Source organism: Protopterus annectens, chromosome 1.part2 (genome assembly GCF_019279795.1).
Source record: "Protopterus annectens isolate FY-2018-M chromosome 1.part2, PAN1.0, whole genome shotgun sequence".
In the NCBI taxonomy this organism is placed as follows: Eukaryota; Metazoa; Chordata; order Ceratodontiformes; family Protopteridae; genus Protopterus; species Protopterus annectens.
The window spans coordinates 743,004,723-743,017,414 of NC_056727.1; the positions used below are offsets into that span (position 1 = coordinate 743,004,723).

General features: G+C 38.0%; 1 protein-coding gene across 1 annotated transcript in view; it reads right to left on the reverse strand.

The window, feature by feature from the left end:
- Nucleotides 1-12,692, reverse strand: part of ALK (ALK receptor tyrosine kinase) — a 1,522,063-nt gene that overhangs the window by 643,410 nt on the left and 865,961 nt on the right. The window contains exons 8-9 of the mRNA XM_044058894.1: nucleotides 7,284-7,415; nucleotides 1,749-1,899 (exon numbers count right to left, since the gene is read on the reverse strand). Of these exons, the coding sequence (XP_043914829.1) occupies nucleotides 1,749-1,899; nucleotides 7,284-7,415 (283 nt within the window). The remainder of the gene's footprint in view (nucleotides 1-1,748; nucleotides 1,900-7,283; nucleotides 7,416-12,692) is intronic.

Here is a 12,692-nt window from a genome sequence, read left to right on the forward strand (position 1 = left end):
GCACGTATTTAGTAATTAGCCTATTGGAGAACAAGAGAAAAGAAAACAGGGAAAAAAAGGAAAAACTGTATTTCTTGTAAATAAATTGTGCCGAAAAAATCACTGTGTAATATTCATTTCTTTACACAGTTGCAGGTTAACTCCAATGGTACATAAAAACACTTTTATGACCTTAACTGGGAAAAGCCGAAAGACACAACTCACGAAATTACACTTTAAAATTCACACCAGGATTAGCCACAAATTGGTTGAACCCAGCACAGGTGTCGTGTCAAAATTTCAGGCTGTTAGCGATTAAGCATATATTAGCGCACAAATTGTTAATTAGAAATAATAGGAAAAGTATAAACAGCATAAAAATTTGGGAACAAATCTTTAATATTATTTTGGCGTAGCGGTTCCTATCCACTTTCCGTCAGGACATTCTGTATGTGTACCAACACATTCTTGGATTAGATAGAAAATGTAGAAATAATACAAATTATTGGCTTGAGTTGGTTTATAATTGTCTATTGCAGATGCTTTTATGTTTAATTTTTTGTGATTTTAATTTCCTATACTTGGTTAAAATGATATTTATTCTTAATGTATTATAGTGAAATTCAAAATGGAACTAAAACATTGGAAGCAATATTGTACATAATGTAAATAGTGTGTGAAATGTATATGGTTTGGCAAAACAATAAAAATGATTATTGAAAAAAAAAAAAATTCACACCAGGATGAGGCTTCTAAATTGTTTGCCATGTCACTTTTTGTTTTCTTTTTCTTCTCTTCCTGGTTTTTACAGTCATTATCCTGAAAACGACTTCTTTATACATTGTTGATCATCGCTGGCATTTCAGTTATTCTTGACAAGCATGCCTTACTACGTAAATGATAACTACTCAGAGGGCGATGAAATGTTTATGCTGCTACTGACGTATTTTGTGAATGCTATAGATGCACTCCCTCAGGAATGTCTTTGAAATATTTTCATGCGCCGTGCTTGTAGAGTTATGTTATATATCCCACTGTGGATTCCTGCTGCTTTACACCCCTCGCCCCATTACCCTCTAGCTATTTGACAGTTCATTCCTTCTGAAATGACTTCAAGGCTTTCTGTCTTTCTGAAGTCATAGTACTGTATGTATGAGCCTCTACCTTTGTTTCATCTTTGTAGAGGAATCACTGGCATTTACCATAACTTGTTTATTTTTTTTATAATCCATTCTATATTGCATAATAAAGTACACATATTTCTTAAACTGGCCTGCTTACTGCAAGCAAAGCACTGTACAACATACCCCTCAATTGTCTCTGACTTTGCCTTGTATTTCTGCCATGTCCATTGATTTTATTCTGATTTTCATGTAAATTAATGAGGATTACAGTTAATAATGTCAGACATTAGTTTCATATTTCTTATTGTACCAAAAAATGCATGTTGATGCAAAACTTGTTTTTATATTAATTTTTTAAGTAAACTAGAGTAATATTTAAAAAAAAGTCCCTGATTTTTTGCCTTTTGCATTCTGTTATTTTTGGCTTTGTCCATAATTCTTAAGGAAAGTAGTTGAGATGTATGGCCTACAATGTATTATACAATGTACATGCTTATTTGATCTTCAGATAATAGCAACTGTTTTCAGACATTTTATTTGAATGGAGAACTATATAAAGCATTTGTAGGATGAACATTCATAAACAAAATTCAAACTCCTGTATAAAAGTGTCTCAGAATACTTCAGCTTGTATATAGTGCTTACCAGCAGCGCCTGATAATCCATTCACTCCTAAAACTGAGGAGTCATTTACCAGCCTCGGCAGGTTTTCAGATGAGAAATGTGATTTGCTCCTGTAAGCCCTTCCTCCACCTCCTGCTGCTATTAATAGAGGGATGGCTTCATTGTCCTTAAACTGTAAAGGGCCAGTCATAGAAAAATAAAAATATCACAGTTACTATAGCCATAAGCAGCATTACAGTTCCCCAAAAGTGGTGAAGCAACTACTTTTACATTTATTTTCCAATTTATTTTTACACTATCTCTTTATTTAAGACATTTCAGAATAAAAAAAAATAAAATAAATTTTAAGTTACCTCTTGTTCTGTAGGAGGTCAGTAGAGAAACAGCTAGTATATGCATGCAAAAACAGCAATGTTTCATAAAGATGTTATTCAAACTGCTGCTTACCTTCATATACAGAGCAGAATTGGGAAATGTAAACTGGCATTCACGATCACTTCTTAGTAAGATAGTGGGCTGCATCTACTGATTAGCAGAAGCTGTTTACACAGTGTTTCTGATTTGGGCTATGGTATCTAGTTCAGCTTAAGAGCTTAGTGGAAGAACCAGCCATGTGGCAAAGAGGGATAAAGCCCTGAGTATGCTGTAGACACCTGAGTTAAATGGTAGCTTGTGTGCCTGTAGGAGCTGGTGGGAGAGGGCTGTTGCAGGCTTGGCCACCCTACAGGGAAGGAGGCAGCTTTGGCTTGCCACATAGGTGATGTCTAATAGGAGCACTAGGTGTTTACTCCATGGAGCTGGAATCTATTGAGTCTGCACTGCAGTGTGCAAGTTACACAGTGAGCTGAGTGGAATTCAGAGTACTTGGGCATGCTTTCCCTTGGAGAGCAGCTGTAACAGAGCTTGGAAGTGCTACCACAGGGGAGGGGTGTGCTCTACCGGGGGGCATAGTAGGTCACCACCCCAGAATTCCTGGCTTCTACAACTGTGGAACAAATGGGAAGACTGGGTGCAGGCAGAGGTGATGCTGGGCTCAGTCCTTGGGGGAGGATCCAATAATAAAAACAAAATTTTAGAAGGGTAGTAAATAAAGCCAATGGCAATTGCAGACAAAAATTATTAGATGATCTGCAGTGTCCAGGTGTCAATCAGTGCACAGTTCTGCTTTCCCTATGTACAAGCAAGACATAACCCCCTGAAAATCAACAGCTCAGGTAAAGTTGATTAAAAACACAAACCAACTTCAAGCCATCTGTGCACATAAAAAAATGTATTATTCTGGTGGGGAGAGGTCTCTGCATTTCTTGTGTAAAAGACAGCTCCCCACCAAAGTTTTCCTTACATGTACTAAACTCACAGTTACACAGCAGTGGGGTAAGGGAAAGGAGAAGCTTCACAGTACAGCCTGTTGATGATATGACCTATAGTCAAAAGTAAATCTGACCAGGAGTGGTCGAAAGTAAATCTGACCAGGAGTGGTCAAAAGTAAATCTGACCAGGAGTGGTCGATAGTAAATCTGACCAGGAATGGTCAAAAGTAAATCTGACCAGGAGTGGTCGAAAGTAAATCTGACCAGGAGTGGTCAAAAGTAAATCTGACCAGGAGTAGTCGAAAGCAAATCTGACCAGAAGTGGTCGAAAGTAAATCTGACCAGGAGTGGTCGAAAGTAAATCTGACGAGGAGTGGTCAAAAGTAAATCTGACCAGGAGTGGTCGAAAGTAAATCTGACCAGAAGTGGTCAAAAGTAAATCTGACCAGCAGTGGTCAAAAGTAAATCTGACCAGAAGGGGTCAAAAGTAAATCTGACCAGGAGTGGTCAAAAGTAAATCTGACCAGGAGAAACTAAATCTGATCAGAAGTGGTCAAAAGTAAATCTGACCGAAGTGTTCAGGCATTTAGAATCAGATTTACTACTAATGATCACTAAGGGGAAGCCACAAATACCATACTGCATCCTAAATTAAAAGGGTATTTTTCCCTCAGTATACTTAGTTACTGAATGAATGAATGAATGAATGAATGACTGAATAAATGAATGAATGAATGAATGAATGAATGAATAAACAGATCTGGTTCTTACCAGAAAAAAATGTTCATTGTAGATAAATGATACTGTCAGGCGGGATCATTTCTGACTTTTCGTCTATCTGTGGCTTCAGTAACTTGACATACACATTTAAAAACAATTAACTGTAAATTATACTGTCTCACAAGTTTTCTAACTGGTACACAATCAGCTTGTCCACCCTTTAATTCACAAGGCGTCCCCCTCCAAGTTGACAGCTATCTTTTTTTCTAATTTCAGTGGTCACTATGTGCCTGTTCTACAATTGTATCCCACAAACTCAGATGGAGCCCCAGACCGATGATTTTCAAAATTAAAAAAATAAATTAATAAAAAAAATAAATAAATAGCCTTTTGTGGGTTCGTGCAGTGTAGTATATGGTTGTACAAGAGGAGTTGATTTGAGTTTTGTAAAATGAAGTATTAAGCTCACTACGCACCCTGGGATCTTGTTACAGGCTTGCTGGTTGGTTAGCAGTGAATGTCAAGTTAAGAACCAACCATAAATGGACAATTTAGTAGTGGGGAGTATCCATGCTTCATTGTTAACTAAGGAGATGAAAACAGAAGGAAGCTTTGCTATGTCATTTTTAACGGAGTTTTTGTTGCTTTAACAATGCATGGTATTTTGAGACTTTATGCTCAGTCAGGTGACATATTATGTATACATAACTAGGTCAATCCAGAAATCGCACAATTTTCTCTCTGGAAAAAGTCACACATTATCGCTCTGCACAAAGGAGGAAATTCAACAGACATTAATAACATTAGACCTATACCAATCTTATCTCCCCTAGCCAAAATACTTGAAAAATGTATTCCAAAATAATTGCTAGACTTTCTCCTGCAAGAACTCCTACCCCCTAAACAACATGGCTTTCGTCCTTCCCCTAGTACTAGCGCTGCCCTTCTTAATCTATATAGATACTGTCAATAAAGCTAGAGATAGTGACAAATTAGTGTCTTCCTTATTTCTAGACTTGTCTAATGCCTTTGACACAGTTTGTCACAGCAAACTTCTACTTTAAAGCTCCTCACTAAGTCTTTCTCAGTCCACCCTTCTGTGGTTCAAAATTCTACCTGCTCAATAGGAATTAGTCAGTAAAATGGCACTCTGCGTTCTTTCCTTACCTTCCAGTCACCACCGGTGTACCATAAGGCTCTATCCTTGGTTCTCTCCTTTTGAACATTTTAACCAACACCCTCTATACTTCCACACAACAGATCACCCTAGTACAACACACAGATGATTCCACTCTCATTTGCAAATCCGACAACATGGTACACCTCCAAAAAAATAATCAGGAAGCTTTAACAGCCACTGAAACATGAATTTCTAACTCGCAACTCATGTTCAGCTCCAAAAATACCAGACTACTGTATTTTCTCCAAATTCCCCTCACATAAAAAAATAAAATAAAATCTCTCTTGATAATACAACCATTAAAGTCACTTCTCCTAGCAAACTATTAGGGGTAATAGTGGATGATAATCTTACATTTGACATGCATATAGAAAACTGCTCAAGATAAAATCATCAAAAACTAGGGACGCTTTATAGAGCCAAAACTTTCTCATCAACACAACTAAAACTACACTTGCCACTACTTATCTCCTCCCCACACTTATTTATGGTGCTTCCATCCTTACTAACCTCCAGGCTTCACAAAAATTAAAACATGGACAATGCTATAACAAAGTAGCTAAATTTGCAGCACATACCCCTGTCAGAACCCACCACTGTATAGCACTGAAAAGCCTAAATTGGTTAGAACTACCACATCAACTAACATTTACACAACTTCTTACCACATATAAAATTATGTAGCATCCATTTGCTTGCCCAGCACTAAAAAACATTCTGCACAACTATGTTCCCAGCTGGTCATTGTGATCCAGTGAACAAAAACTCCTGTCTACAAACCTAACAAATCTGCTGGGCATTGTCTGTTCTCGTACAAGGTTGCTAAGGCCTGAAACGCCTTACCTGTATCTGTCAGGTATATACCCTCCCTCCCATGTTTCAAAACCACTCTGAAATGCTTTTTAGCTAAAATCTGGCTCTGTTCTTGCTCCAGATAAGGATGAACTATATCCTTAAATGTGAACAAATACCTTTTTATTTCTTTTACCTCCTCACTATCCCTTTTCCACTTTCTTCCTTACTGCTATCAAATTCTATTCCCTGACTTTCTCTCTAAATATATCATAAGCCTGTTTTCCCTCACTTCATATTGCAATTCCTATTTGTATTAGACTAACTTACCTTTAATTTCTCCACAAATTGTCTAAAATTTCTTTAAATATTAAATGATTGTCATATACCTTGTACTGCTTCTTAACCAATGCTTTTATACTGTGCCATTTGTTATAATTATTTAAAATGCAGATGTTTTTGTTTTATTTTTGAAGATTGTAAAATTATTGTCTTAAAATGTTTTGTAATAATTTGGATCTTTTCTCCCTGGGCCTCCACTGAAAATGGGCTTCTACCCAGTCAGACTTTCCCGGTAATGTCAATAAATAAATAAATAAATATACATACCTGCTTTTAATAATATAAACTAAGATTATCTTAGGACTGTAGCTTTTGCAACAAATTAATTTTTTTACTTTTGTTCTGTACCACAGTATTAAAGAACCCAGCACTTTTTTCCAATAAGACTTTCATGCAATGCAATAAGTTTCATTTAGTAGCTCACCTCTCTTTAAACTGTAGAACACACACACACGCACTACATAAATATATATATAGAAATAGAAAGAGATAGATAGATGGACAGATTACAAGTGAGAGAGTGAGAGAGAGAGACAGAGAGAGAGAGAGAGAGAGAGAGACAGAGAGAATGTAACTTCAGTCATACTGGTTAACATACTGTTAAATGGACCTGGAATGGAATGGAATTCCAGTATGAAAGAACCATAGCTTGTATCATACCTCTCAACTGTACAGATTTTCGCAGAATGTCCAGATTTTTGCCTCATATTGTTGGTGTGTTCCGCCTAAAATCTATACTTTTCTGGCAAATAGCCAAGGATTGACGTCATTAAATAATGGCAAACATTTGAGTTTAAGACTCCACATGCAGAAATTCATGCTAATGCAAAACCTATTATTCTATCAACTTTCTAAGTTTGTAAGAGCAATATTTAAAATCTGTGCCTATTTGTTCCCCCATCATTTTAGGTTTTGTCCAGATTTTTTGCTCTAAGAGGTGGAGAGGTATGGCTTGTATGGTCCCTTCTGCTATCAGATTTCTGTATATTTACTAGCCTGGAAGGTAGCTGAAGAGCTGTCATGCCCCAAGGCCTCATTCCACATATCAGAGTTTTAAAGTATGCACAGCAGGGCAGGATTTCATGTAAAAGTATGATGGAATGTCACAAATGCATTCATAAAGTAGTCTTTCTTAATATTCTTAGTATATTAAGTGTTTCTGTCCAGACAATAACCTATCACAGGGAAGCACTGCTAAATAGTGGTACTTACCTTAAATATGTACGTAGCACCACCTCCCCCTCCTCCACCTCCTGCATGCTCATTAACGGTCTTGTTTGCTACAATCTCTTTCTCGATCACAGTGTTTTCACCAGTACACACACTCTGGATAACAGGGTTGGTCTGTGATACAGGACAAATAACTAAGTTATAAAACTGCAGCCTTCCAGGTCTGATACATATGCCATTATACTTAATTGATTCCACAATCAAAATAACTTACACTTAACAGAAAAGTACCATTAAAGACACTATTAAAGCAAACAAACATAGACTTGAATCCCTAGCCTTCATTTGCTGCATAGCAGTAATTCAGTTATCCAAACATTTTTAGGCCTCTTGTTTTATAGGTACTATTCAGTAAGCAGATATAAAAGAAAAAATAATGCATAGACACATACACTAACACACATATAAATATCTATATATACATGTATGCATGTGTACATACACACACATGGGTTTAAAATGAATACATGAAAAAAATTACTTTAGAAGCCCAAATCAACAAAAATATCACTGAATATACAGGCAAATGAAACAACATAAAAACTGAAAAAACAAACATCATTTCTGCAGTGCAAACCCTGTCGACCCCTACCCCTTCCCACACACACACACACACACACACACACACACACACACACACACACACACACACACACACACAAACAAATTTTAAGGAATGGCACTTGGGCAAATACAGGTTGGTCTAATACTTGTTTTCAAAATGTTGTAATGTTGAACTGGAAGTGGTTGAAGTTATTTTAGTGAATGTGAGTATACATTTGCTAATATGAAGTTGACTTTCTGAATGGAGATCACGGTACAGTGCAGATTGGGAAATTTAGCCTTTTCCTCACTGTAGTAAGATTTAGGAGTTGGTATATATAATATGAAGAGGGTGTGGGGGCACAGCCCCTCACATGGGAGGTGCAGGGGGGATTGCCCCCTGCAAAAAGTAAATGGAAACATGGATTTTCAAAACCAGAAGTTCAGGAGTTTGAATGTTGATCCTCGTGTTTGTCACATTCGACTGTTGTTTTAAATGATCTTCCAAAAATCAACATTATTCGTCAGTCTTTTAAATAAAAAACATTGTGACATTCCTTATTTTGATAGTAAGCCTGTATATATATATATATATATATATATATATATATATATATATATATATATATATATCTATAGGTTTACCATCAGAAGGTTGAACCTGACCCCATTGAATGATGGGATCATCGACCCACTTGCGTGAAACCGACAATGTCGAATTTCCGACATTGTCGAAATACGACTCGCCGTAAACCTCGGAATGGGCTTTAACATGGGTCGAGATGGGGGTGAGATTTGTACTTTGACAATGTTGGGTTTGACATTGTCACCGTTTGGCCTCCAGACTTCGACTGAACCCACTTTGACCTTCTGATTGTCACCTAGATATATATATATATATAGATAGATAGACAGATATAGATATCTATATAGATATAGACAGATACATACACACACACACACACACACACACACACACACACACACACACACACACACACACACACACACACACTAGAAATGGATTCTCTACGTGTGCATAAAATCAGTTCCACAGTGTTGCTAGATCTCATTTACTCACAGATCCCTACTCTCTAAAATGCTACGAAATCTAGTAATTGCCACCATCTTATAGGTTCATAGTTTCATAGGTATAGACTCGACTAACAACCACCAGGGCCTTTATAAGCCTAGTCATGCAATCCAACCCAACTGTGTTCTCATGTATCATGTGTGTTTATTAGGAGGGGTATGTTAGTTAGGAAGTTTCTAGAACTTATGTGTTAGGTTATGTTAATTTGGGCATTGCTGTCTGCCTCTATCAGAGACATGGGGACTGGAACCAGGGTGATTTTCCAATTTCCCATCCACTGGTCGAGGTTGTACTTAAATAGGGTTATGGATGGACTCTTCTTCACATGGATGGGGAGCCTGTTTAAGAGCATGGGGATCCCCTGAGACACATATCTGTCTTGCCAACATGCCTTATTCTTGTCATGAGCAAAATTTAAATCCTTGTTTCTGATGCTGTTCATTTTGTAGATGTGCAAAAAGTCCATCAGTTGGACAGGGCTTTAAGGTGAACAGTATAGGACAATGTTTTTATACCCTGGATTCTCCTAGTAAGGAACCTTTGTTTGATGAGCCAACTGTTGCACATGCCTGACCAGGTACATGCTGGACGGTGCATTATACTCAATGATGGGTCTGATAAGGGCTGAATAAGAGGCATTATGACTTACTTGGACCTGGATTCCATGCGTTATAAGTTGGGTGACATAGAATGATTTTCTTGCTACCTTTGCCTCATATTGTTCAAAGGCCAGATTACTATCTACATATGTTCCTAGATTCCTGACTACTTGGTCAACTCTTAGGGGTGTCTTATCAATGGAATAATTAGCCTAGGTGGCATTTTCCCAAAAGGCACTAAAATGCATTTCTTGGCATTGAGTTTTAGTAAGTGACTTTGGCACCCTTCATTTGTCTGTGATCGACCCTCTTGTAAGATGTTTGTGTCATGGGAGGAGTCTATGATAGCTCCATATTTTCAGTCATCTATGAATTTGGTCATCTGAAGGCCCTTGACATAAGCCTTTACCTCTGAGAAGTAGATGCCACATAGGAGCAGTCCCAGCATGGAGCCCCGAGGTACCCTGCTGGTGACTATTCTCTTAGTGGAGGTAATATCACCATTCCTGACTTCCTGGGTCCTGTCTGTGAGCCTGCCAGCAATCTAGTAAGTTATGAAGGTGTTTCTGTCTAGTTCATTGAGTTTGTCAACTATACCTGAGTGGGGTGTTGTATGGAATACCTTAGCCAGATCCAGATAGGCAATATACACCATTTCCCCCCTCATCTATTGCCTTGATGACCTTCTCAAAAAAGTCCAGCGGGTTTAGTAGGCATGACCTTCCCTTGAAAAAATCAGTCTGAGTTGGGAACAGTGTCTTTAGGTTGGCTATGTCTTTACTGATCATTTCCATGATAATTCATTACATGGCTTTGCATATTAGACTAGTCAGACTAATAGGTCAGGAATTTCCAGGTTCAGTTGATGGTCTACCTCTATTAAGTGGGATAAACAATCGCAGTCCTCCATTCTCATGGTTCAAAGCCTGTTTTGAGGTTATAGTTGAAAAGTGACTCAAATGGTCCTGCTAGGTCATATTTCATGCTATTTAGGAGGCATCTTATGATAGTGTTGAGGACTACTGAGGCTGTATTTTTGGCTTTAGTGAATGCTGCTAGGACCTGCTCTCTGTTAATAGTTGTGAGGGGTTATACTAGTAGGTATTTCATGGGGAGAGGTAGGTGGGGAGTGGGGGCCGAAATTTGAGCTGACTTTCTCAGACAGCAGATTCAGCATGTCGCTCTGCTCAGTGAAGGTGGAACCATTGTCCACCAGTTTGGCACACTGATGTATGCTGCCTTTTAGGTTTGAGACATAGCTGTAGTAGGCTTTATGGATGTGCTCTTGAAAAGTCATTCAGCAGGGACAACTGTCAAATACAGAAATACACACATATACGCACGCGTGCTCCCATGCTCGTGTGCGCAGACACACACACACACACAGGAATAAATCCATAAAGATAATATCAAACATTAGAAATAAACACCATGTCAGAAAAATATGTATTAGTATATGTATTAGTAATATGCTTAGTGCATTTAGAGCTTGAAAAGGGTTAACACATTTATTCTATTTTACACTGCATAAATCTGTACAAATTGCAGAAGCTTTCTGACCTTGTATTGTCATGAAATATGTGCAGCTAAAATCTTTGCTTATGCCTTGGAAATTTACTGAGAAGCAGATGATTTCTGCTTGTGTCAGGAAAATAATGAATAGAACAATACCACTTGTATAAATGTTATGAAACTTAGACAAGGAGTTCCGCTTGTGCTGTATGAAAATACACAGCTGCAGAAGCTATAGATAATTAGAACAAAGACTGCTTGAAAATATGAACTGCAATCAGCATTTGCCTGTGTCTGAGCTAGAAAAGTACCTTGAAATGTAACACATGCATTAGAACTATACAATAGAAGCTTGTAACGGGCTAGTCCCCACCAAGGTCAGGTTGTTTTTCTCAAAAGTTTCTCACAAATCTAGTCATGTCAGCAGAAAATCTGAGTAACATCTGCTGTAGAACAATACTGAAAGTTGTGTTTGATTACGTCAGCTATAGAAGGCCATGTCTTGTAAAACAGTATAAGAATAGCATACTTCCTGTTAGTAGTTAGGCAAAATCTTGTATTTGCATGTTTTTGTCTCCTTGCTGCAAGTTATTAAATGTGCCTTAACTGAACCTTACGTGTATTGGTCTTTGAAGTTTTTTTCTTTGACAGATTGGTCCTTCGGACCGGAAACCCTCACTTCGCCTCGGATCAGACAGGCCAGGTGGCTTGAAACCGTACGGGGAAGAAACCACATCAGTTCTTCTTATTTGAAAAGCCCTCCGACTGAATTGTCGTACAAAAGAGGCCAGCCACTTTCTGATCTGCGACTGAAGGATGGGTTTACACGAACCAGGTGATCAATCACGAAGGCTCAGGTAAGGTGAATCTACCTTTTTTTTCTGCTTTAGATCAGGGACTAGATTTGCATTGTTTTTGTCAGGACTATATTTTTATAAGTCAGGGACAAAAAAGATTGCTGTCTTGTCATAGATCAGGGAAACAGAGCACGTAGGCAGTCATTCTGAAGAGACTATAACAAAATCAGTGGTACCACGTTAAAAATAAGGAGTTACGTAACGATTAAAAGGGTAGAACAAAATGGGTAGTAATTGCACAAAAAGATCCCAAAAATCCGCCGTTAACCGAAGACGCGAAATACATGCAGTCACAGCGTGCTGATAATAGTAAATACTACTCAAAATGGGTTAATAAGTATGAATTTGATGGTAAATTAGAAAAATCCTCACTTATCAAACTTGTCAAACAGCTTAAAACCGATTCCGAAGGTCGGGTAAAAAAGCAACGTCAATTAGGAATTCCTCAGGCACACAGGTGGATTGAGGAAGTAACCGTAGGGAACAAAAGAATAATAATTCAAAAGCAATGTTTTTAGATAAGGAGGACAATAACTTAGTAATAGCATCAGCCCCTCCACCTCCCTTACCGGAATATGAAGCAAGTGAACAAGTTAGTCCACCCCCGCGATATCCTGCTGTCACTGTAAATAGAGACACTACAAAAGTGAAACCGTTTATAAGAGATCCCATTGAGACTAGGTCTCGAACACGGGCAGGTAATTCAAAAGGGGACATTGAGCTATATCAAATGAATAGGAATTCATGATCTATGAGTGAAGAAGAAATATGCCCACTTATAGAAGTG